Genomic DNA, 26,047 nt, shown 5'->3' on the forward strand with positions numbered 1-26,047 from the left:
TTAGGAATAAGATCATATAATTGCACTTTTTTCCCCAGAAAATTGATGAGGAGCAAGCCAAAGAGCAGAACAAGAGAAATTAAAAGGGTACATCAGCTAAAAAATTACCTACAACAAATCCACTAAGCTCACTACATTTGTTAACTCCACCAACATTACCATAAAGATAGCCAGGAATTCTGAATCAAAAAGAATGTCAGTCCAAAATACAGGTGAATAAAAGCAATCAATCCAGCTCCTGCCTTATGCACCAATAACAGGTATTAGGTTGACACTGTTGGTGGACCTGACAGATGGCAGTGAAGCATCCTCATCTTACATTTACCTTTGTATATGCAACCCCAACTTCGTGGGACTGTTGGCTTCGGGGCTTAAAAAAACCCCAAAAACAAGCAAACAAAAACAAAAATCCCAAAAAAGAGGAATCACAGCAAATCTCAAATCTCTAACTGCAGATCTCTTTTAGGAAGAGGATGATGATACATGCAACATAAGAATGTGGTCATACTGATAGATCTCCTCCTAGGCAGAACCTTACGTACAACTTCCTACTACCAATTTCTGGCCCATTATCTTGGTTGGCATTTCTCCACCTTCACTTCTCTGAGTTTGGAAGCTCACACTAACAGCCATCTTTTTCACTAAGATATCTCCAACTTCTAGATCAGGAACTAATCCCATAAATTGCTTGTGAGACAAACCAGTAGCTTTCCTGTCTACATATGCATGTTGCCTCGCTGTTGGGAAGTAAGAAACATAGAAATAGAGCTTCTACTCAAAATGATGGATTTCCATTGACAGCAGAGGCACTTAAGAGAATACACTTTTTAGCAAAATCAGTTTAATAAAATTGGAGAAAAAGTAGTAATTGAATATAGGAGATCTCTGTGATCTCATACTGAGCTAAAGACATTTATTTCCTACAGAATACCACACAACAAAGAGCAAAAGAAAAATGTATCAAATCTCATTCTGATCTGACAAAACATAGTTATGAGTTTATTTCAGTATAGAACTGATGGCATTTTTTTTGCTTTTTAGCTCTGAGGCAGATCTTTCTTTTTCGATACAGAATAGGTATGTTCAAACCATCAGAGCTTGAATACATATGTGTATCTGCATTAAATCAGTGAAGCCCATAGCTTAAGAATGGCAATTAGATCAGAAAATATCCTTGTTTGTTCTTTATGGAAAATTACCTAAGGGGGTGGAAAACTGATGGGGATGGGACTCCCCGGAAAGCTATTTCTGTAACACACGAAGTGTAAAAAGGTACCTTACCTGAGTAATGGCTGTACTTCTGAAGGACAGAAAGACTGCAAAAATTGCAAGTCACTCAACGAGATATCTGGAAGCTCACTGTCAAATCTGCGAGGTTTTCGTGTCTGTAAAGAATACATTAATTTACACATTGCTGTCAAGTATCAGATGACTAAAGGATTAAGAAGAGCTTAATAAATAACATGGAAAAGTTAGCAGTAAACTGATCTCTTACTCAAAAGATTTTTAATTTTTAAGAAACCACATCTAGTCCTTTGCCCCTAAAATACAACCATTACACTTGTAATGATTAACTATCCACAGTGCTTGGGCAGCAGCAGAATGGAGTATTCCAGTTGCAAAGGAACTACAATGACCATCTAGTCCAAATTCCTCCCTATTACCAAGCTTCAAAAACATTATGGATGTGTTTAGAAATTAAGGGATAAGAGATGGCATTGAGTTTTATTTATTGTGCTGCTACACATGCAAATATTAATTCAGTTCAGTATTTGAAACATTGAAGCGAGTAGCATTCTTATTTTCCAAGTATCCTTTAAACAAAAAAAAAGCTGAAAAGGAGAAGCTGAAAAGCTTAAACAGGCAAAGTGAGATGGCAACATTAGAATCAGGGAGTTAGGTTACTTCAATTAACCAAGCTGTATGAAATCAAAGTTAACAGACAATGCTTAATTACAAGGCACTCATGTTATCAGCCAATTAAGAGGCAAAAATTCTTTTCCACTCCTCCAGTGATTACATGGAAAACTTTTACTTGTTTTTACCATCCAATTAATTTTATTGCTCTATTATTCAAAAGACAATTAGATGATCAAATTATTCCTCCTGGCTTCTTTTTTCTGATCATTAAGATGATTTTTTTTTCAATACCACAGACTAAAAAAGGACTGCCCTGCTAAAAAGGAGAGCTGACATTTCATCTCCCACTGCACTCTAAGTTACAAACCAATGTTAATATAGGTCACTTGAAATGGCAGAGAACACTAGCTCCCAGCTTCTTCATGTGCCACAGCAATGCAAAAGACATATAGCTTCAATGAATAGCCCAGGTTTTTAATTTATGAAACTACATAGAAATTAAATAAAACCAAAGATATGAGTACATACACAAAAGGATGGAGGCCAGGAGTCAAGTCCTCTAAACAAACGATTCCTTAGAAAGGACTTCCCTGAAGAAAAAATCCAAACACCTTATTTAAAGGAAGAAATGCAACATCTCAAAAGAAATCAACTGAAGTTACTGCAGTTTAATAGATAAAATACATTTGGAAGCATTGCTACTTATACTGATGTCTACATAAAATTGCAAATGACCACAGAACATCAGACAAAACCCACCATTCAAGCAGAGCTCCCTTCACAGAAGTCTCTTTTTGCTTAATGTACACACAGGCAAAAGCCTCAACTTATTTTTGAAATTTTCAGTAATCTTCCTCATCTCCGTTCCAGAAAAATTTGATAACTTTCACTCAATTTTTTAATTTTAGCTGTCCATTCAGAACACAAGTGGCAGACTTTGCAGAAAAAGTTATCAAAATTATTTTAGTAGAATCTTTATTTTTAATTTTGTTTTTAAAACTTCTGGAGAAGGTCTTTGGATATGGGTCTTAGTTCTTAGATTTTTCTGGAGTAGTATAGAGGAAGTCATAGCAGTACTCAAGTACTCAGTAACGGTTTTAGAAGTGTTATTTAAAAGAAAAATAAAGCTCACAAGGCATGTTTTAAGCACAAACTGCATTTAAGTGTGATAATGAGAAACTGTATATTTTACAAGCATTTCACAGCTTTCACATTATTCTGGATAATCTATATGAAATAGTTAATTGTTTTGATCAATGGAAAAATATTTTCTTTGTAATAGGACCAGCATGCACTTCCTATTTAAGTAAAAGAAAATTTTCAGGTCTTGAAATTAAAATATAATTAAAATTATTTTAATTACAAAGACAAGAGATATACTTTAACACAATTTAACTTCACAGAAGAGAAAGTACTTACTAAAGAGTTTACCAAAAGATTCCCTTTTTGCCTTTTCAGCTTCATATAGATGTTTCCCATCTTTTATTAAAGCACCCGCCCACTGTGAAAAGGAAAAATACGCAGTTACTTGTTAATTTATATGCTGATAGAAAGGTTTGGTCTCAAAGTTTTTTTTTACTTACCTCCCTGTAGTGTTTTATGAACATTTTTCTCCTCACAACTTCAACAACAGCTAAACAGTACATCTGAGGAACAGTGCTGAGAGCCTCAACAACTTTGACCCTTTCTAGAAGCTCTGTTACAAGACGAAGCAGTGCTTGTAGTTTCTCTCCATCTTGGTCAGCATGAAGCATTACAAAACAACACCACCTACAAAAGCAAATTACACTTTAGAAGATCACATCTTGGCAATATTTTTTTCATTTAAATTAGATTAGCAACATGTCTGGATGAAAGGAGCAATGACATCATTTCACATGGAACAACAACAGGCTAACCGAAAGTACCAAGCTGTTCAAAATTCAGTGGTCACCTTGCAGTTTCCTATTAATTTCTCACAACAGAATATCCATATCAGTGATCAAAAATGGACATCTACCACCATTTGAGTTAAGTCATTGGTTTTGAATGTCTTGGTAAGACATTCAAGTTATTAGCATAAATAACCTTAGGAGTAGTACTAATGCAACATTCTCCAGTAGAATTTAAAAAAGCTGATATATACTGAGAAAAAAAAAGACTACTTTTTGTTTATAGATCTTAAAAATACTTATTGAAAAGCTTTAGCAACAGCTATTAAAGGTTAGAATGCTGTCAAAGAAATAAGAACACAACAGTTTGGAAAGCCCACACAATGTACTCATGCACTACAAGCAACAGCTCCTGTAACAAATTCTCACATCTTCTAACCACACCTCCAATTCCCTTAATCATACAATCAGTAGAAAAATTTCAAGCACAGACACCAATATAATTAAACCACGGGATAACTAATGGGAAGGTGATCAACTAGTGTGCTTGAGGATAAACATTACAGCAACTTCGCCACCAGAAAACACTTAAGTGGTGGAGGTATATCCCACAAGTAAGAAAAAACATATAAAACTGCTTTTATTATCAGAATTGAAGCAAAAGTGAAATAACAAATACAAACAACTCAACATCAAGCAATCAGGAATATATACTAACAGAAAGCAATTAGGAATATATACTAACAAAGACACTACAACATTTGCACTCTTGATCTTTTCATAGTAATGATTTCCTTCTGACACACATTCCTTGAACAGCCTTGCTGCAAATGGAAGTACTATAAAGTTGTGAAGCTTTAACTTACTTCAGTCTGACTTGCAGATTATTTGCAAGCTCCTGTTTGGCAGTGGTACATTTCTGTTTAATATCTAACAGTTTTCTGTGATTAGTTAACATAATCATCAGCTGATTTGCATGACTCAAACACAAATCGGGCAGCACAGAAGGATCTTTCAAGTTCTCAGCTCTCTTCTGATTAGCCAAAAATCCCTAGAGGAAGAGAGACATTTGTTACACAAGCTTTGTGACAATCAAAAAGTGTAAAAGTGACACATCTTCTCTAAGAATGAAAGAATTTTAACAAACTTACTGTAACCATTGAGAAGTACAACAGAATGATAGATGAAAAAGCAAGTGTCAGAGCTGCTTTCTTTCAGTCCCATAATCCAGTCCAAATTAATTTTATTCCATATTTCCCTACCAAATAGCTACCGACACAACCCTAACAGAACTTCACACAACCAACACCCACCAGTGAAAGACCACAAAACTTAATCAGCAGAAACATAGCTACGAGGATGGAGGGGATCAACCATCATTCTAACAACCTTCTTCCCAACTTCTGGCATTTGAAAGATTAAACATCAACTTAAAGCATGTTCAGTACTACTGTGGGCTAAAGAATTTATATTTCTTGCATAAAGAAATTCCCGCATGAAGCTAATTCTTCTCAAGAGCCAGTATTGAGAGCCACACATCTTATTTCCATGCAAAGTGTACACTTACATCATAAGTAAAGGAATAGACAGGTTATAAAAGGAAATGGCAAGGATGAAGGTTTGAAAGCTGAAGTCTCTGCCAAGTCTTAAAAAAGAATACATTCTAAATTTACAGTAGCATTTAAACAAGGTGACAAAATCTCTTTCCAGCTGACTGTAATGCTTCTTACTCCAAAGTGAGATTCATAAACTTGAGGTAGGCTCTTCATCCAAGTGAAGAAGGAAAAAACAGCTAAAAGCACCACGCACAATACAGGGCAACTAAGCACAGGGATGGGAAGACTAGCTTAGCCATCATGCTAAATTCACTTAAGTTTAGCACTGGCCTACAATATAAAGACCACAAGACTGAGATTTAGCATTTGCTTCTAAACTTACTCATTGAACTTATTTGGAGACAGGCTCCACTTTTAAATAATGATGCCAGAAGTACTTGTTGTATCCACCTTCACATACCAGACCAAAGAGGCAACAGGGAACATGGTCCTATGCAACTTTCAGCCCAGCACAGCCCTCCTCAAAAGGGGCCTCTAACCTCCCTCAAAAAAGGGAGGCAAGATTGTTCATTTATCCCTACTAATACTGTATCAGTGTGTAAGCAGGAGTAAGAAACTCATGCCTTTTTTCAGAGTTGCAACTCCAAGGTCATGGTGAAAGTCTGAACATCGTCATGTATTGCCAAATAGACTTTTATTTACTTTCAGCAGCAAACAAGATATTAAAGGACAATCCTAATTACCAAGTTAACTGATGCTCTTTAAAGAAACTGTATTTAATAAAGTAACTTTCATACGATAGTGAACTGTTTGTTAAAAATAGGAGCTACATATTTTATATTTAAAATAGTATTTAACTAAATTTCTTATAACTTAAAATGACACTGTCCAGTGAAGGCATAGTACTTTTTCTCCTTACTACAATACTGATGATCAATCCTTAACCTATTCCCTGATCCTGTATCACTGAGTGATAAATTACCAAGGATTCAATATCTCCCTTCAAAATTAAAACTGATCTACTTAACTCTTATTACGTATCTCTAATTAAAGTTTGTTTTTTTAGCTGTTGCTTTAAACCACATGAAAACATGACAACAAGATGTAAAAACTGCTAATATTTAAATGTCAAATTATTATGAAATAGTATTTTATTGACTAACCCCAGTGTGATATGTTGAAAACTATCTTGCATAAAGACATGCAATTGATTCATAGTAACTTTAATAGCATACACATATCAAAAGCCTACCACCTTTCCATGTTGCACACACAACTGTGTATTACCTGAGCAAGTTCTTTCTGTTCATTCACCAGTCTGCTACAGCTTGCTATCATCTGGTCCAATGCATAGAGTCTATCCTCAAGACCTTTAATAGCCTTCATGTTCTGATTATCTAGTTTGGCGATAGTTTGGCGACATTCTGCCAGAAAGGGTTGGATGATCCTTGGATCAAGCTAAAAAAAAGAAATTCATTAGTATTTAGCACACTGAAAGGTGATTTAAGTTAGTTAAATGAAGTTTTTTAACCTCATATATTTTCCTTTTTTTTTTTTAAATCTAATGTATGACTACATCTATCATCTGTTTCAGAATTCAGAGTAAATGAGTCTGTGCATTCTATATCACAGCATGATTTTTTCTGAAGTATTGCAACCAGACCATCAGAGCAATCTGGATCCTTATAAAGGGAAGGGACACTGGTCGATGGGACAAGGCGAGCTGCAGGAGGAAGAGGTGCTTAGCTGTAGCTAATGGACAGTCTGACCTGCGACAAAGCCCTTACAGCTACAATAAAAACCAATCATGAATGTGGCTCAATGGAAAGTGCAGAAGGGAGGGTAGTCACAAAAAGATGCAAGAACTGCAAATCTTTCCCCACTAAATGAGTGTTTTAATTGACTACTTAAAAAAGCAGATAATTTCTAAACAACTGGAACAGACCCCATGGAAAAACAGCATATTTGTCATACTTTTAGCTAGAGGGTTTTTTTCCTAACAGAAACACATTTTTGAAGTTGTTTCATAATATCCGAGAAAAAAAGAAGTATTTCCAGCCAAGCAAGAACTTCATGGGAAATTACCAAAACCTAGTAAAAGCCCAGAACTCCTAAGAATAAACAATAAGTTATTAATGTGACAAAATACATCCAAACTCTCTGAAAACAAAAGTTAATTTTTCATATGTGATGTCCTTTGAATCTTTCTCTTTTCTCAAGTCACTTGTCCATTTTCAAGAAACAGTAACAGAAGTATTTAACCAGATTGATTTTACAGGATCATCTCCACTGCCATCCTATTCAGGATTACTCCCTAAGAGATCCTCAATTAGTCCACTGCAGCATCCACAAGAGTTTCTTAAAAAACAAAATACTAAAGAACAATATAGTGGTTTTTTTTTTCATGTTCTTAAACTAATGTTGCTTTATATTTTTTTACAAAGAATGGCTATTCCTCTCATTCTTTTCTTACCTATTTCCTCCATCCACTTTTTTCATCCCATCTTTATCCTAACTGCCTCTGTAGGATCCATCTCCACTTTCAGTGGTAAATACTACTGCTCTTGTCATCACTTAAAAGTATCTTCCATTTCTAGCCTCTTACTTAAGTGGCTACAACAGCCCTTGACAAAAACATCTGATTAGCTCCTACTTACCCAGTGCTTTTACTGCAGCCAAAGTTTCTGTAATTAGAAGTGCCATTTTGTAAAAACATCTAGAGGCTAGAACCATCAGAAACTTAGCAGCACTCTGTGCAACACACCAATTATCTCAAGACTACCAGTACCAAATGTCTAAACCCTTACTCTTGTGCTTTAAGCTTTTGGGAAAATCTTACCTCAATTCAGTTTTTGAAATAAGAATTTCAATCACAAACCTTTTGTATGGTTCATATTTCCAAGAAGGAAAGGCATGGGAACAATGCAGGCAAAACAATTTAAAAAGTTAGCACCACTTTATTCTATTATTCTATTTTTTTATATTAAAGGGTCATCTCAAATGAATATTAGAAGAAAAATTATGTGGCAAGATATTTATTTAGGGTTTTCTTTTCCTTTTCAGCTGCAGGCCACTTCTGTTTTCAACTAATCCTCAATCCATGGTAAGCAAAGATTCAATGCTTTGTCTGTGTTGCTATCAAAACAGAGTAAATCAATGTTTTCCTAAGGAGAATCAGGAACACATTACTTCAAAACTCTGGGGGTTTTTTGTGAACCAAAATGGATCAGGAGTGATCAATCACAACTGCTCTGATGGTGGCCAAAATACTCAGACTGAAGCTTCCTCCCTACCTGCCAATTCTGCTTATGCCACAAATACAAAAAGGAACTGCATTTTTTGCAGATTCAAGCATAATTTTTTTCCCATAAAAACTGACTGCAGTTACAAAACAATTACAATAATCAAAATAAAGGATTTCTGCCTAATCTTAGATAAGGCAAGGATAGAAAAGACAAGAACAAGACAGCGCCTCTAAAACATGTGATATATGTCAGCTAAGACTACATGCTGATCAAAAAAGATAGAGTATATACTCAGCGAAAGTATTCTTAGCATTTTTGTGTCTTTTGGAACATTGTAATTTATCTGGAAGCAATTGTTTAATAACCATATCTTCAAATACTGATTTTTAGAATTTTTAGAACACATCTGTGTTCTGTTAATATTATACAGAAATTGAATTTATCATCTCTCAACCCATGTAGTGGATTCTGTTGCTCTTGTTTTACAACAGTAGAAAGTATCTTATAGCATTACTGAAAAAACAGGATGGAGGACTGGCTCAGACTTCAGCAGATAGGAAGTCTTTAGCACACAAAATCAATTCTTGCTTTTGCTAAAGAAAACAACAAACTTGTAATGTCCAATCTTTTCCTTAGCCTTTTCTGCACTGCTAAAATCTTAGATATCCCTTAAAATTAAGTCAAATTCTCCAATTAATTTTAAGACAGAATCAAAATATCAATGTACAGAACCAACCATACCATGATGTTCCCTACAACAGATGGGTTTTAGAAATCACTGATTCAGTCTTCCAGTCCTCCTTTACAGGGGAAATAAAGTGTCAAAGACAACAGAAATTGTTTTCTTTGCTCAATGAATGTTGTGTTGTAATAGTAGAATTATATCTGTGCAAACAAGGCTAGACAATGTAAGAAATATCACCTACAGTGAAAGCAAAGAGAGAAGGAAAATTATAGGCAAAAGAATTTTAAAAGGTTATAATGCTCACTGATTAAAATATTAATTTTGAAAGTAAAGTGAGCACTATTGTATTCTTCCAGCAGCAGAAATAAAACTGACCGACTGGGCCCTTCTGAGCACCTCTGTATCAGCTAATAAAGAAGGCTGAGACATAGATTTATAAATTTATCCCAATTAACCATATAATTTTTTCTATATTTTAATAAAGGCTTAACTATTTTGAGCTCAAAGAACATTGATTTTGGTCCAGAAAAAGTTTTGTTTTTATTGTAAATGTAGTTTCTATGAAAAAGGCAAAGAAATCATAGTAATGTAACTTTGCTTATACACTACAAGAAGCTTTTGGCTTTCCAAAAGAAATGGCTATTTGAAAAAGCAAGATAACATGCATTCATATAATCCATGTAAAATGATATATCTTCCTAAAGATCAAATTCTTAACATTCAAACTCATAAAACACATTCCCCACGCTTATCCCTCCCCAGTCTCTGCTCTGGCTTTCATTCACAAAGTTATCCGAGAAACAAACCACAAAAGAGTTGAGTCAGTCACTTCAAAACACCTGCATGTGGAAAAAAAAAAAAGCTGCAGGCTTCACTGTAATGCAATTTGATTTTACAAAAAATCATTAACTTACCCTGCTCATGGAATCAAAACATTTTCTGACCAGGGATTCAACATCATTAGGTCTATCTTGAACATTTATCCAGTCTAACAAAGACACATTGAAGGAAGGCTGATCATCATCTTTCAGTTCTACTGACATTTCATTGTCCTGGACAGTAGCATTTTGACCAGATTCCTTATCATCTTTTACATTTTCAGGATCTGTGCCTTCCAAAGTTGAATGTTCAACTGACTTGCAAAACGATGCTAACATTGATTTACTGTTCACTTTAGATACATCAGGATAAAGCACCAATTCAGGAGATTTCCCATCCTCAGTTTCTTCACTTTCTGCTCCTCCATGTTCAGGTGAAGACTCCAGTCTTCCTAAACACTCTCTGTAACTATGTCTTGTTAGGCACTCCAGCAGTGGTATCTTGGCCATGATAGAAACAGCAGAACCCAAGCTTTTTTCAAAAAGTGAAAAGAAAAAACCCATCAGTACCCAGAAGCCAACATGATGCAAAATCTTAGATAAAAATTACCAACAATATGAACTGCTATTCACTTTAGAATTGAGGCAGATTTTGAAATTACTTTGCTACTACCCTTTAAAATTTCTGTGCTGAATATCAGCATCATGGAAGGACAGCTAAAGAAGCCAAAGTTTTTGCCCTGAATGTGGTATCTTCTACATATTTTGCTGAATATGGCATCCTACACACCTCCAAGCTTATATTGAATGAAAAAAGTGATAAACAGAGACACCCACTTACTTCTTTGTTTAAATGCACAACTGGGACTTATGTTTACTATTTTCATGGATATCAACACTTCTTATCAGAGCTTTGAGTGTTCTCTGTCTGACTACTTCTGCAGAGTTTGAATAGCTTCTATATTTGGTAAAAGCTATGAAGCTAAACTTTTATTTTTAACAACAAAACATATTTATAGTTTATTTTTTTAAGGATCCAATATCCATTTATATTCTATTAAGCAAAGCACTCATAGAAATGCCATAATACTAAAGTGGCTACAAAGATGTAAAAGATTTTCTTTGAAGTAACATCCAGAGTTTGCAGACTCAATACACATACACTATATATATATATTTCTCTATCAACATAAATGTCCCCCATCCCTTTCAAAGGTATATAAATTCACTCAAAGTTTGTGCTATGACTTCATACTTTCAACACAGATTTTAATTCTAAATATCAGTTCGAGTTATTAAAAAACAATTAATTCAAAAGTGTAAATAGGTATTTAAAAATGTTAACATCTAAATTTGTTATCCAGCTTTTTGTAGTGCACATTTGGAATGACTCCAGCTCTTAAGCAGCTGTTCATTAACGAGCTTATCTTCCACATAATTCAATACAGGTTTCTTTGTGCTGACAAATACAAGGAAAAATGTCAGTTTAAAAAAAGTCACTAGCATAGAACAAAAAGAATGTTCTCCATGACACATAATCAAAGACATGCGTGATTAATCAGAATAAGCACTAGACATAAAACACTTTAAAAACTAAGTTGAAAATCAAGTAAATATGGAGAGGGAGAATGAATTTAACAGCAAACCTACTGTGTAAGTTTCAATTTGATATCATCTATGGACTGCAAATAGCTTGAATACACATTTTCAAACTTGTAAAGCAGCTTTTGGTAAGAGTATGTACAATCTTCCAAGTTGGCCATGATGGCAGCCCAGCCTTGATGCTGAAGATGTTCATCATGTACAAGACCTTCACAAAAGGAGCAAAGCTTCTTGGCAACCTCATACATTTCCTGAAAAAACAATCAAGAAAATACTAATCAGGCTGTTGTTGCAACTTTCATCTTTTATGTTAGTATCAACAATTTAGACAGCTAGAAAGTTGTACACCTTAAAACTTCATAAAAATAACTTTTTTTTTAAGAAAAAAGGAAGTTAATTAGATTACAAAAAAATATGTACTATTTACTGAGAACTCTTCATAACAGAGAGGTGAAAACTGTAGTTCCAAAACCACCTTATAAAATTAATTAAATGCTGATAATATAAAATATTCAGGGTACACACACACGCACAAATAACAACCCTCATATTAATAATATGATAGAAAAACTGGCAATCAAGGTCCACTAAGGAGTACATTTTTGATGAGCCAAGCAGAAGCTCAGAACAAGACAACAAAATGCACAATCAGTCAGCAAAAAGCACAGGTGGATCAGGTGCAAGAAGAGATGCATGAACAAAGAGCAGGGCAAATACTTTAAGTCTTTCATTGATTAATAAACCAGATGCAACATGACAAGCAGCAGTACAGTACACAAAACTCTGGAACATACCCTGAAACTTGGCATGTGCAAACCAGTGTGGAAATTAAGTTTTCTGTTAAAGTACTGGATGACAGAGAGGCATTTTAATGCCATAATAGGGTGAGAATTTACTGCCCCACATGGCAAAATTAAAACAGAGGTCTACATACGGCAATTACCAGATCTTTATAATCATGTACTAACAGCAGTGCCCATTATAATCAATTCCAAAGTTTCAACTAGTAGGAAGAGAAACTATTTTAAGTTTAGCAATATAAGAAAAAGCCTGTTCCCCTCAAAGAGCCTATCAGAAAATCAAAAAGTAATAAAAAGGCATACAATCAATCCCTCAGCTCAGAACATTACCAGTTACAGACTCCTTGGAAAATACTTTCCTGTGCACACCTGTACTTCAGGTTTTAGTATCTATCTAACCTATAAGAAAAAGGTATTTCCACTTTTTGCAGGTTGAGCATGCTGTTAAACCAGGACTGAAACACAACTGCCCTGTGCCATCATACATGTGAGAAAATCATGCATGGAAAAACAAGTTATACAAAATACAGTGAGAAAGCAGTGTTAAAAACCTAACCATCCGTATATTTCAGAATGCATTTGCTGCTGAACACATGGTTAGCAGCACACATGCACACTCAAAAAAAATTTAGGGACCAACACTTACATTCTGAAATAAACCACGAAACTGCATGGCATTTTAAACAAACATTTCACAATTCATACTGAAAGTTATGATCACCCTCCCTGTTTCAGAAGTCCAAGTCTTGTTTCAAGCAGCATGACAAAATACTACTATCCTTCAATTCACTGACAGCTAAGATATCAGCAGATAAACAATGAATATTCTATAAAGTTATATCAGCAACTGCAACGAAATCCTAGGTTGTTAATACAAATTCCTATCACTTTGTAGTAAAGGTGGTATTTCTTTTTTTGTTTTCTGAACTTTGGCAGCTTCCTGTGCATGCGAGAATGATGACTTCCGGTTTGAAGAGAATGGTTATTTTAATTGCTCCAGGAACTCTTGCTTCCTAAGTCAAAAATCAACCAATAACACAAACGGAATGGTATCCAGACATTGCTGAAATCTGCAAGTAATTTTCTTCAGACTATCCCCAGTTTGGCTGTACAATTTAAATGTACATAAACTGACTAATGCAATATAGACTTGAACATCTGAACATTTTTTTAATTGTCTTAAATTGGCTTCGTATACAAGTTATTCAAAGGCAAATTGCACCGCATATAAAAAAAAGCAGAATTACTGCTTCCTCAGTTATCATATTAAGAACCAAAAGAACAGGCTGTTTTACCCTAAGATATACAAAAAAAGAATACCAAGAATATGAAGCTGAAAAGGTAATAAAATGTCTCTGCTGCATCCTAACAAACATCCTGGAAATGTACACAAACAATTTACTTTTAGCTCACAAAAATTATTCTCTCTCAAAGTCAACCTTCCGCCAAATGAGGAGCCATACCACTCCAAACCACTACAAGCCATAATTCCAGAAGTAAGAGAATATACAAAAACACACATTTGTTTCAAACAGTTTAAAACAACATAAGCCACCTACAAAATCAAAACTAATCATAGTATTTTTATGCAGCTCCTCCAAATGATTATCAACCAGACACAATCAAGACCGGACTCAGCTGTTTCGTTAAATGCCCTGAGTAGAGGTTTTTGCCAGTTCTATTTTCCTTTGGACAAGCTCACTTAGCACAGTTCAGCTCATGTGTTTAACACGTTAAAGTATGCACTAGGCTTCATATAACCCACCTTTCCACGCTGAGACATATTCTTAACTAGTGGGCAATGTTTGCTTTTTCAGCTAGATCCATTTATTGTGTTCACAACAGAAGTCAAATGTTACAAGCTAGAACTGCCCTATGAAGCTTTATTATATGTCATTTTTGACACTTGTTTCAGAACCTAAGTGTTGCTAATTTAAGATTTTCATTTTAACAAGCTTGTTTTCCCAGAAGAAAAACAGAAGTTACAAGTAGAAATAAAAACATCCTCCCAATTGAGATCACTTCTTACACAACTGAAAACCAGTGCTGACACTGTATCTTAAGAGTCTAACCTGTGGCAATTTACTCAAATTTAACCATAACAGGAGCTCCTATCCCAGCAGTCTGGCTCCTAGAAAAGCAAGGGTGAACAGTATTTCCCAGAGTAGCAAATTATTATTTGTTAATTTTTCAGAAACTTTGTAACAGAAGGACATTCTACTAAGTGTCAGAATCTCCCATATAAACAGATACACGCCCAAAGGAACTATTATATAAAAATATCCCCAGGTCATCTAAGTATGCAACCAAGTATTCATTGTCAGATGAGCTGCAGCTTAATGTATACATAGAAGATGCAGACATTAAAATAAAAATCCCCTTATGAAAGCCATCATTAATATTGCTCATAAGTAATCTCAGTCATAAGCATTGAAACATACTATGTCTCTCAGAGGCAAAATATTTTTTTTCCTGAGCTAACTCTGAGATCAAAATTCATTAGCTAAGTCTCTTTCAAGTAACTTATCCATATGCTAATAGACTACAAATCAGATTGTACAAATGAACAGACATGTTTCAGGGCACATATGCAAGGTATTACAACAGCATCCTATATTAACATCCTCTCAAAGTTATTTTCACATGTGCCAAAGAAATTCTGTCTAGGTGGTAGGAGGCAAACAGTAGAATTATGTCAGCATGGCATGCAACTAGAGTCCACATAAACACAGCAGTGCTTTTGATGCTGGTTTCTTCAGCCATATCATAAAATAAGCTCATTACATTAAATAGTAAAAAATATTACTCTGAATTCAGGAGGTTCCAAACAGACGGTTCTAATGAAGGTCACACTACACGGAGGAACTATTTGTGCACATGCCAAAACTTGTTTCAGATTTTGATGACACTAAGCAGACACTAGTGCATACAAGAAGAACACCACATTAAACCAATATTTCATTTGTATTGTTTTAGTCATCCTGCTTTCAAAATGTGAAAGCACACAGCAAAAAAACACAACAGAGAATTTGTTTTGCATCATTTGGAGTATGTATGTAACTCAACTTTAACTATTTTCTTTAAAGTTATTTAATTAAAAGCTACACAAATGTATCTTTCTTATCTTGCCATCACTTCTGAAATAAAGCTTCAGGCGATGTGGCTTGTTCTTCCTACATGCTGTCTACTTCCATAGACAACATTTTTGTGAGAGATCTCAAGCTACTTTAGAAGGAACTACATCAATTTGTTTTATATAACTGTATGGCTCTATACAAGAAAGAATTAAGCAGCTCTCTGCTAAATGAAGTCTAAAACCTGAATTATATCAAGCACAGAAGTAAAGGCCTGCAATCCAACATATGTTTTAATGTTTCTCAGTAAGGTTGCCAGCTCCAGCACAGAAAAGGAAGCCTGCCTAACAACAGGCTTGCTTTTGTCATTGACTCTTCACAGACACACTCAAGTCTTACTGGCAGACACCCAATGGTTCACAGAGAACAAAAGTTAACTTCAGTTGCCTTGTAGGGCTACATTCATCCCACAGAGGTACAGCAGCATACCTAGAACACCAACTGCCTCACTGCACCACTGGAATGAGGGCCTAAAAGAGCAGCACTGCCAGAACATGAGTACCGAGACCCTGACTAATCCCCACGTGCTGTTACGTTGAATAGTAAATAATGACATCTTCACCACCCAATTTTTCAAGAAATCTACAGGGCCACCAGAATGCATTTAATCTTTGGCTGGGTGTCGTAACAGAGTGTGTAGCTGAATTATTTCCTTTGAGAATCGCAATTTAAATTTAGGTAATTCTTCTGATGAAGAATCTTCTTATAATGAATTGTTTTCCAGGTTTCAATCAAAAATCAGTAGAAGCAACAAAGTATGTTTTAGTTAAAGCAGAAATTAACTGGTGAAGTATTTAGGATTCATTTCAAGACTGTCTCTGCATCCTTCTGTCATAATTCTGCTCATCTGAATGAGCAAAATCTGACAAAGGCCTGTTTGGCCTAAGTGGTCTTTGGACTTACCTCTAAAGAACAAAAGTTCTCAGGAAATGCAGGGTTCTTTCCATTCTCTAAAACCCTGTGGTAGAAGGAAATAAATCAAAGTTCTCTATTGCCATGTGTCTGAAACCCTGTAAAAGGGACTCCTTACAAGTTTCAATCACCATAAAAATCAACTTCAGACCAATCAAGATGATCCTTGAAAGTAAAATTCCACAAACTTACACACTACAACAGCAGATAAATGCTTTCACAAGGAACTGTTACCTTATTTACCAAAATTAGTAACTAAGACCAATATCTCCAATACATACATATATATGTATACATTCATATAACATGAACCTACTAAATTAAGATACACTTCAACATTTAAGTTGCTAAAACCTGTAATTAGAGCAGCTAACTTCACTGTGAGGGAGACTGATATTTCATGGCAACTTCTGTCCTTTCAGTAGACAGCTATTTATTCCATTCTCCTTTAATACTGGTTATTTTTGGTGACTGTGTCCTTTGGACATTTGTCCACACAGTTCATGACTTATTTCCTACTCAGAAAGTACTTATTTCACCAGCATAGTACAATAGAAGTTATTTAAGTCACAGATTATTTATTTTCTTCAGTAATGCTTTTACTAGTTCTCTCTGATATTATAAGCATGTTTGGAGAAGTCTAGTGACAGAACTTCCCATCAAAAAACAAACTGAGAAATGACATAACCACATCCGAGAGTCAAACCATGGTATAAGGTAAGTGTTGGCTTCCACTAGCTTGATTCCAAGTCACACAACTTTTTTCCTTCTGATCAACTTTTTAAAAGCTTGATCTAAAGTTTTGGTTACAAATGGAAAAAAAATGCTAGACTAGCATTTAGAAAGATCTACCTTGGAGTAAATCTTTCATTATACCTTGGGATAAACTAAAACCCAGTTTACCTCATGCTGCTCAATTACTTTAAAAAATTGAGACTGATCTGAGTTACAGAGAAATCTGGACTTCTTAGGAGGAGCCAGAATGTGTCTGACTGTTAGATAAATAATTTAGCCAAAAGTAATTTGGCCACACAATTATTTCAAACACTACAGATCTTGAAGAACATTAATATTTTCAAATAATTCTTTCCAGAGAGTCTCAGAGCAACTTTCTAGTAGAAAAGAACATTTCTCTAAATAGTAGATCCACAGCTTTCAGGAAGTATGACTATACTTCTTGGCTTAAATATCCGAAGTGTTTGAAACTAAACCGAGAATGATCTATGACTATGTACTGTGACTACAGTCATGGTTTTACACAACCAAATAAAATGACCACACACTTTCTCATCCTCTTTTCCACTTCTCAAAGAAGAACTGACAGGAATTGACAGTTTGATCATGATAGCAGCAGCATCCCATGAAGTGTGAAACATACCCACTCCCAAAAAGTTCAATATCCTTCCCAGACAAATGACATGGGAACTTCAGCTAGATCACCTAAAAAAAAAAAATAAATCCTTTCGTAAAGGCTAAGCTACTAGAAATTATTTTAAGTAGTGGCATTAAAAGACCATAAGATTGACACAACACAGCCTATTGCACAACATACTGTGTAGAGGACAGCTTGTTTTCTCAGCTGGTGTGCCCGTAACTTTTTGTAAACTGTGTGCACCTCATTGTCCACATACTGCAGCTCACTGCAAGAACTGCTCAACGGCAAGAAAGGTGGAAGACCGGACTAGTGCAAAAAAGACAACCTGGAACCCTTCAGGCAGAGACATCTCAAATGTGTAAGCTTTTAGCCCAAGAGAAACCAGAATGCCAAGACATAAAATGAAAACAGGCTTACAGAGTTGACTTAACTGAGCTTTTTAAAAAAAACATATGAACAAAGACATCATATTGCAAATGACAAAACCTGTGGCAAGAATTTCAGTTTAAATGGTAAAGGAATGAGTTAAGGAAACAGATGTAGCTTCTTTAAAGCTACCTAATCTTTATGCTGTGAATTCTACATAATGAGATCATGGGAGGTGAACAGGAACTTAAGAAAATCCATAATAGATGCTAAAATCATGAAAACAGAAAGAAACAGAAAATGGATGTATGACAAACACAATACCATGGAAAACCAAATGCAAGATACATTCTGCACAGGAATAATTTTTGGTTAGGAGTTATGAAATAAAAAAAAAAAAGGTTTGAACTTTTTAAATGTAACTTATTTTACTTTTTATGTAACTCAAAGAAATTAGTGTTAATTGGGGGGGCGGGGGGCAATGGCTGCTTTCACATACACTTGTATCCTACAAATATAAATGCAACAGGCCGTAAGAATGCCAGGAGCTCCATTATGAACTAAAATACGACTTCCATACCTGAGTAGTAACAACAGATTATTAAAAAAAAAAAAAAAAGCAGAATGCAAAAGCATAATTTAGTTCAATAACAGACATAGAAAAAATGATGGAGAGGCCATAATTCATGGATTCATAAAAATACTTGTTAAAGGAGATTCTAGAACTACTTTTACTGAGAGGAAAAAAAATTAGAGGCCATATATCACTGTATGTTTGCAACTTGCTATCAAGCCTGATTTTAAAGATCATATCCTATAGTCTCTGGGCAGAGCAGATACCAGATTAAATAGAAACAAGTAGCTATCAAATATTCTTCCCTTCTTCTAATATTTACACATCACTGCTTCTTGTTGTTGACAAGAACTTGGTAAGACTTTTTCACGAGCAATAATTTAGAATGCAATCTTTATTTTCCTACTATATACTACATTATCATATAATAGCACTCGTATTAGTAGTAAATATTAATTAATCAAATTTAATTAATTAAAATGCTCTAAATAATTACAACAAGCAAAAACTTCTCCATCATCAAGTACTGCCATTCTGCTTTTCTGGTAAAGCAGGTTACCACTTCTCTAGAATTAATAAAAAGACAAAGCTTGGATTATTTTGCAGGAACTCTCCCATACAGTACTCTCAGTGTGGCTTTGGGTGCATCAATCACACAACCACAGAGGTTCAGAGCCTTCCTAGCTCTCCCCAGATCTTAATCAATTTTGAGAAGGATTAATATCCCATGTTCTTTCTTCCTCAGGCAAGAGGCTTATGGTGAACCTTGGAGAAGATAAATGCTCTAACCACATTCCCAGTCCTCCCTCAGTTTCTTCTGAATTCCTGCTCAATATTCTTCAACCAGGCATCACGAAAAACTACTTCAGTACAATACTAAAATATTTCTTTATGCCATTTTCACACCTAGGTACATCTAAAAATCACAACAGACTATTTACTAATCCTCTATTACATATGACAGATTTGTCAGTCCCCTGATACCCCAGAGAAGTACTCAATTCATTTTCACAGCCTAACACAGAGCCTGTGGCTTTAGAACATTTAAAATTTTGGATAAAATTAAATGTGGATATAAAGGTGAATCAGATTTAAGACTATTATTACCTATTTAATCTTTAAATAGATATCCAAGTTTTTCATGAGAAAACAAATACCATCACTATAATCATTTTATAAGCAGGGAAGAACTATCAGAAGTGGGGAACAAATAATAATCTTCCTGAATTAAATATGCAAGCTAAAAATAACACCTGCATTCTACTTGGATCCATGTTTAAAGACAATTCCTGCCCCTGCTTTCCCCAGTCCTGCAATACTAGTAATAGGTGACACTAAGTATGGAAAGATTCATTTTCTCCTTGCAAATCAACTCATGATCACTCTCTCTGTATAAAGTTTCCAATCTGTAGCTAAATTTAATAGTATTATAGGCCCGCTACCAGAATGTGGAAATAACTATAAATACGTGATTTAAATCTTTAGAAATATCTAAATAACTTATTTAATGGCATCAACACTGAAATAAACTTGCATGCACTGCGTATTAATACAATCTTCAGAACCAAAGGGGGAAGATTAGGCACTACCAACAATTCTTTTCAAGTCTAAATAAGAGTATTTTTTATAAAACCTTGGAATAAAAAAGCTTACTCCAGAGGGACTAAATGTGTTTCATTGTTGTACAGTAATTTTACCAAACTGAAAGCCAAATTAAGAATCTAAGAGTAGACAACAGGGCACAAACAGAGAAACATGAGACTGAGTATCACTACCTTTCACTTCCATTACCCTCAACAAAACACGAAGACTGCAGCAATTACTACAGCCCCCTCTTCACATCAAATCAATGTTAAGTGTTTAGAAGCTATCAGTCTTGCTTACTTTTATAACTTCCTTTTAATACTTCATAAAGAATTGTTTTAAAGCACTTTCAGTTTCAGCTGGTAAAACCAGAACCCTCACTCTTCACAGAGCACAACAGAAAACCTCCTACTCCTTAGCTAAACTCACACTGATATCTACTCTTGCCTATGACAGTCATATGACTCACAGACACCTAATAACTCAAGGTCCTACTTAAAAAGTCAGCTCTAACTGTCAACAGGTGGGGGAGAGAGAAAGAGTCTACTGGCCTCAATCCTTGCCTTAAATCAGACAGTATGTCAAGGTCACATTCTTTCACATTATTCAGGAGAACCTTCCACCTCCTGACAGTCCAGGATGCCAAGGGGGAAACCAAAATCCCTTTTCTATATACAACAGTTAACACTATTCTCTAAATTCTGCTGTGTAGTACTAAACCCCAGCCACCTCAAATGCTACATATTCTTCTCAACTGCATTAAAGTCGTCACTGAAACTAAGAAATTTTATTACCAAGACAAAAAACATATTCATTTTGTGTGAACTGCTCCACAGAACTATTCTCCTGCTGCCAACCACTGGAATAATCTTTAGAGATATGAAAAACACTTAAACCATTTAAATGTAAAATTTGTAAAGAAAATGAGATCAGTTTTTAATACAGAAACATAATCTGTAACAATAAAACATAACAGTCCAGGTACTGAAGGCATTGTGTCAGTGTCTTGAGCATGCAGCTGGTTTTCACTGCATGCACACTTGGTATCTTACTGACCATGTTGCAGCAAGCGACTTCCCTACCAAAACAACACAGAAATAATCAAATTGGACTTCTGACCACTTTGCAAGTAAATATACGCAATATGCAAGTAAGAGGCAGAACTCAATAATAAGCAACCTGAATTTTGGGGAAAAGCTTAGTTTTATTAATTCCTCACCAGTTGTTTAGACATAAAACAAGCATAAAACAGAAGCTTGGCAAGATGCTTTTAAAAATTAGTGTTAATTTTCTGCTTGAGTTAACATCGCTTCCAAAGTTACTTTTTTCATTTCAGGCTGAGGCAGACTGAGGACACTGAAAATAAGGGAGTGCATTAAGGCATGGTCCAAAGCAACCTGATCGCTTTTGTTTTGTAAATACTGCAAACATAAACATCCAAAAGGTGCCTTACACTAGTTTTGAAAGAAGCTCTGAACATGCTAAAGAAGCAAGCCCATTTCTCAAAACTTACCTTGAAGCTCTGAGACAGGCTCTGAAGAGTACATCATCACTAATACAGCATTTTTACTGCCTTTTGAAGAAACTATTTCATACATCAAGCTTTCTCTCTGACATATTCTCCTTTGGTCTGCAAATCCAGTAACAATCTACTTACCACAGCAAGCTGTGTTCGTGATGCTACTGTATGAAACACTGCAGGCATCATAAGAGATTCTTCTACTTTCAATTCCATCTCATTCTCTGCTGAAAACGTGGTTTTGGGGATAGCTGGTGGACGTTCACACAATATCATTTCTTTGTTGAATAAAAAAATTGGGTTGGTGTCCTACACTCAAAAAGGAAACAAAACCAAACATTGAGTAAAGGCAACTTCCTGGTGAATTATCAATTATTTCCTCATATGGGTAACATGTCTTGAGAACAAGTTAAAATCTACACTTAGAAGCTGAATACATAAACACCTGCTTCTCAAATGAAAGAAATACAGCAAACTATGGAAAAAATTACAAATCCCTTACCAATTAATCTTTTTCTTCCCCTGTAAATGAAAGTTTAGACCAAGAATGCAGCATGCACTTACTGTTCCAGCACTGTAACTACACACTCTTCTGTCTGGTGCCATACACTCTCCTCCATTGACAACCAGTACTTGGTGTTGAATGGCAATCTTATACTTTGTTTGAATTGCATGTTTCAGATCAGCCACACTGAAAAAAAATGGGAAGAGAAGTTGATGTTATCAGATTACTCATGTCTCAAATTTTACATATTTCTGTAAGAGACACAGGTGACTTGTCTGTGTCTAAGCATATTTTATTCTGCACAATGACATATTTCTAAATTTTCTAAGTGCTGTGATGTGTTGCATTCTGGAAATGCAATTAATATGCTATTAGCTAAAAGAAAACGGTCTCTGCATTGCTGATAAGTCACCAGCAATATCTTTTCCAATATCTGTTAGCATGCTGAAATTTTGGATTGAGTCACACCAAGCATTTAGGATAGCAACTGTAAAAGTCATATTGTGTTCCTTGAATTTATACTTTATGACCAAACAGCTGACTTGCTAAGGTCCCAGAAGTCAAGATTATAAACACTTCATTATTCACAACATAACCACAATTCCACTTAATAAACTCTGACTGATTTACTGTACATGAAGTACCATAAAGCACTTAACAATAACAGGAAATTCAACAATCAATACAACAAATTAATATAAACACCACAGATTTTAACATAGAAACAGTATATCAACAGAACATTCCTGGTTTTAATTCACCAGCTTCACACTTTTAATTCTAGCTGATGACATTTTAACATTACTGCATATTTTAGACAGTTCTAGACTTTGTAATTAAGACACTTGTAAACAGCAAAGTAAACAAGAATTCACTAATCTGATACAGTTACTGACCCCAGCTAACATAACACACTGTGGCAACACCTGCAAAGGTATAAAAAAGCTTCAGAGTATGAAGTGAATAGTATAAGCATAATATAATATAAGCAAGAATAGTTTTGACATTACTGGCAGGAAACACAAAAGTGTTACTGTTACTTGAAAAAGATCATAAAGATCTGTTATTTAAAACAACCATGATTCAGCATGACATCACAAATTCATTACAAAGGTCTCAGGAGTGCAAGCTTGTACTTGCTAGCCGTGTTACAGTAACTATTCACCTATCACCTCCCTTCGCTTTAGGAAGATAACTTGGCCTGTCCATGTACAAGGAGACAGGTGAAAAACCCAATAAAGTTGGTCTTACTAGAAAATGCAAGTCTATACATGCAGATATACAGAATAAGCAGTTACACTGCTCAATTGAAGAGTCTTTGATTTTGTGTGGTTCAGTTGCTGGAAAGCTTTTTCAAAGAACATTCAAAAGCAAAAAATGGGCCCATAGCAAATTATTAAGAGCCTGGCACGTCAGCATAGATGCTGCACCTCAATCACCATTATTTAGAAACGTAATGTCTAAATGTATTGGACAACTTACAGGGGTGCGGGCACATCTGTAAATGATCCAGCAGAAACAGAACGGATGAAACACTATTTCATGCTCATTAACAGCCTGTCAGTTGGCTTTAAAGAGCACACAAAAACAGTCTGGACAGTCTTTTTTCAGTCATGAAAATTACAAATATGAATTCAGGAGAAAGGAAACAACAAATTAGAAAAAAAAAATAGAAGAAATCTTTCTTACCCAATTACTTGCAACACATTCATCATTAACAAACTACATGAAGATAGCAGATGAGCTTGGCTCTTGCTACCCCCAAGGTGTCTTGCACATGAGAGCAATGAAAAATGATGCAATACACACCTTTCTAAAAAGCATCTATACATTTGCAAGATACTTTTAGCATGCAGTGAAAAAAAAAAAATAGAAACAGTAAATTTGTTGGGACTTGACCATGATCCTCTAATACTGATCATGCTTCAGGCAGTTGAGCATTCAGAAATTCATTGTTTACATATACAATCATGTAAAATAGTTTGGAGCCTTACAACATAGCACAAAATCAATTTTTACCCATCTAGCCATGAGACAAAAACCTTCATGCCAATTCTTTAGCATCCAAAAACATTCCAGAGCACACATTTTCTTCAGGATGAGTGTACTGACAAGAGAAAGAACAACTTGCAGAACTCCCTCTATGATGCCAGACAGTAAAAATAAGCCTTTTCTACAGAAATCCCAAATAAAAATACTATTCCAAAAAAGGGCACAAAAGATCAGAAGTAATTCTGACAATTCTGTACTTTTCAAAAACCATCAAACACAACACCACACTCAGTGAGTATCAGGTCAGCCTCTGCCACTATCCCAGAAAGTACGTAACTTCTCTACTCTTTCACGAAATCACACACACAATCACCTGCAAGGCAATGAACATGCTAATCATTAAAAAAACATGAAGGAAAAAACACCAAAATTCACTCAAATACCAGAAAATCCAGAGGAAAATGACAATGACAAAAAAAACCAAACCTAATCTTCATCTGTCAAATACTTAGTATATAAAAGTACAGACACTTTTTCATTTAAAACAAACAATACACAATTAATTTACTCTCTTACTTTTGTACAGCAAGTTCAGTATCAAATGTAAGGGTAGTTCCAGTGTTGACCAAAAATACATATAGCTTCATGATGATTTCTTTAGGTCTCTGAAGTTTGTAACTTCCACCGCTAAAATCATTTAGAAACTGAAACAAAAATGTCAAGTGTTAGTTTCACAGAAGTTATGAAAAAAACAGACACATTTTCAAAAACACTTTTTCAGATATAGAGTGTGTGAATACATCAGTGCTCACATGCCACAGTTCTTTATTCATTACCAAAACCAGAGTTTTTGTTCCTCTAGCCGGAAACAGAGGCAAGGTAAGCCTCTGCACATACAGACAGTTAGGAGAACACATGAGAATACACACTGAGAAGAATAAAAGAAACTAAATTAGAAAAAAATAAAATATGACTTTCAATTGCAGAAGCCATCATCCCAGATCATTACCTGGCTTTTCTCTATTATGAAATATCTTCTTAAAGCCCCAGATAGTAAATTCCAGACATCTTTTTTAGATTTTACAAACAGCAGCACAACCTAATAATTCCTCTAATTTACAGCTGCTATCTGCTCACTGCTATTCCTACCCATACTTTTTCCCTCAGAAATTGAAACACTGGCAAAAAAAAAAAAAGGACAGAAAAACAAAAAAGGCAAAATTCCTTTTTGCATTTCTCTACAATAAGTAATAGGTTTAAAAATTATTTTCTTCTATTACAGGACAGAAAAAGAAAAAAGGTAAAATTCCTTTTTGCATTTCTCTACAATAAGTAATAGGTTTAAAAATTATTTTCTTCTATTACCAGCATTAGCTAAATCTGTAGCTTCTTTATTTGTTACTGATGGCAAACATGAAGCATTCAAGCAAGAAGGTCAAGACACATTTTCAGTCCTGTGCCCTACAAGAACCTGGATGAGTAACTCTATGCATGTGTTTTCAGTTTATGTGGCAGATGAAAAACTTTAACCTGCCTCACAGAACACTGAACTTTAATTTGAGATTCTATTACTGAAGTACTTCACACTTGTGAGCCTTTTTCTCTTTTCCTTAGGAGCTAGGAAGCTTATGAGTAATTTCCACCACACT

The 26,047-nt window shown here is 35.0% G+C and overlaps 1 protein-coding gene across 6 annotated transcripts in view; it reads right to left on the reverse strand.

Annotated features, from left to right (window-relative positions):
- Positions 1 to 26,047, reverse strand: part of RB1CC1 (RB1 inducible coiled-coil 1) — a 75,736-nt gene that overhangs the window by 35,760 nt on the left and 13,929 nt on the right. For all 6 annotated transcript variants that reach the window (XR_005953256.1, XM_041412514.1, XM_041412513.1 and 3 more), the window contains exons 3-13: positions 24,975 to 25,102; positions 22,466 to 22,592; positions 22,040 to 22,210; positions 11,686 to 11,888; positions 10,132 to 10,567; positions 6,575 to 6,745; positions 4,598 to 4,782; positions 3,444 to 3,630; positions 3,280 to 3,361; positions 2,389 to 2,450; positions 1,282 to 1,385 (exon numbers count right to left, since the gene is read on the reverse strand). Coding sequence is in view for 5 of the 6 variants with exons in the window: in XM_041412514.1 (XP_041268448.1) it covers positions 1,282 to 1,385; positions 2,389 to 2,450; positions 3,280 to 3,361; positions 3,444 to 3,630; positions 4,598 to 4,782; positions 6,575 to 6,745; positions 10,132 to 10,567; positions 11,686 to 11,888; positions 22,040 to 22,210; positions 22,466 to 22,592; positions 24,975 to 25,045 (1,799 nt within the window). In the remaining variant the exon portion in view is untranslated. The remainder of the gene's footprint in view (positions 1 to 1,281; positions 1,386 to 2,388; positions 2,451 to 3,279; positions 3,362 to 3,443; positions 3,631 to 4,597; positions 4,783 to 6,574; positions 6,746 to 10,131; positions 10,568 to 11,685; positions 11,889 to 22,039; positions 22,211 to 22,465; positions 22,593 to 24,974; positions 25,103 to 26,047) is intronic.

Source organism: Onychostruthus taczanowskii, unplaced genomic scaffold (assembly GCF_017590055.1).
Source record: "Onychostruthus taczanowskii isolate IOZ18803 unplaced genomic scaffold, ASM1759005v1 scaffold4, whole genome shotgun sequence".
Lineage (NCBI taxonomy): Eukaryota > Metazoa > Chordata > Aves > Passeriformes > Passeridae > Onychostruthus > Onychostruthus taczanowskii.